We start from the raw sequence: 1359 nt of genomic DNA on the forward strand, positions 1-1359 counted from the left end.
GATTGTCCATATCGAATCTGACACCCTGTATAATGGTACCGCTGCTTAAAATTAAAAGAAATATACGCAGGATGTACATTGCATTTTCCCGACATATTATACGTAGAATATACTTATACCGCTGCTTATTGTTAGAGCTAACGCATACGCAGGATGTATATAAATAAAAAGAAATAATAACACGCGACCGCGACCAGAATGAAAATTGCACTTAACATAATTGGCGAACGGAACATAAGACTTTTACGCGCGATACATTATCACCTGTACTTCCCCGTAACGAGGTTTTACTACCGAGGGGATTAGCGTACGGTGTTTTTGTCTAGCCTAATTTGTACTTTCTTTTTCGGGCCCGTATATGTTTTCAAGGTACCCGGTTGAACGCTTGACGAAGCAGGAGGCGTGTCTGTAGCGTCGGACGTAGACGGATTGCCGGGGGCTAGAGCGTCGTCCGGTACAAAATGAGCAGGCTTAAGACGTTCGACCGAAACGGCTGTAGGTCTGCCGTTTATCTCGATCGAGTAGACTTTGTCCGACGTCCTTTCAATTACCCTGAAGGGGCCTGAATACGGTCGCTCTAGAGGTTTTTTGACCGCGTCCTTGCGGAGGAAGACGTGCGAACAGACAGACAATTCCTTGAATCGGAAAACGCGCTTTTTATAGTGGTGTGCCACCGGTACTGGCTTCACCTGACGCATGTGCTGTCGAAAATCATCTATAAAAATTTGGGGATCCGGTGTAAAATCCTCCTGGAGGAAAAATTCTCCCGGGATCCGTAGAACCGTGCCGTAAAGGAATTCGGCCGGAGGGGCTTTAGTGTCCATCCGTAAATGGGTGCGTAACCCGAGTAATACAGTGGGGAGGACATCCACCCAGTTTGGCGTGTCGTGGCACATAATTGCTGCCTTGAAGGTGCGGTGTCACCGCTCGATCATGCCGTTTGCGGCGGGGTGATAAGCTGTAGTACGAATGCGTTTGCATCCGATTAATTTGAGAAGGGCTGAAAAAAACTGCGCTTCAAATTGTTGACCTTGATCGGTCGTGAGAATGTTAGGTGCACCGAAACGAGCGACCCAATTATCGAAGAATGCCCTAGCTACTGTTTTGGCAGTAATATCTAAGATTGGAATCGCTTCTGGCCAGCGGGAAAATCGGTCGATGATTGTTAAACAATACATGAAGCCGTTGCTAGGGTGCAGGGGGCCTACTATGTCCATGTGGACGTGGTCGAAACGCCCGTCGGGAACCGAAAACTGAGCCGGCTCAAGTTTGACGTGGCGCGAAGTTTTGCACTGCTGGCAATCGATACAGTTACCCGCCCAAGTCGCGACGTCGCGATGTAGGTTCGGCCAGATGTAC

The 1359-nt window shown here is 48.5% G+C and overlaps 1 protein-coding gene across 1 annotated transcript; it reads right to left on the reverse strand.

Moving 5' to 3' along the window:
* Positions 1-302: 302 nt before the first annotated feature.
* Positions 303-824, reverse strand: LOC105556242. The gene has a single exon (XM_012003329.1). The coding sequence runs from the start codon at positions 822-824 to the stop codon at positions 303-305; it is 522 nt and encodes a 173-aa protein (XP_011858719.1).
* Positions 825-1359: the final 535 nt, after the last annotated feature.

Source organism: Vollenhovia emeryi, unplaced genomic scaffold (assembly GCF_000949405.1).
Source record: "Vollenhovia emeryi isolate VEMERY1.0 unplaced genomic scaffold, V.emery_V1.0 DF948962.1, whole genome shotgun sequence".
NCBI classification, from domain to species: domain Eukaryota; kingdom Metazoa; phylum Arthropoda; class Insecta; order Hymenoptera; family Formicidae; genus Vollenhovia; species Vollenhovia emeryi.

Coding starts and splice junctions, on each gene's coding strand:
- LOC105556242 (XM_012003329.1), bottom strand. CDS start 824: ATGGACACTAAAGCCCCTCCGGCCGAATTCCTTTACGGCACGGTTCTA.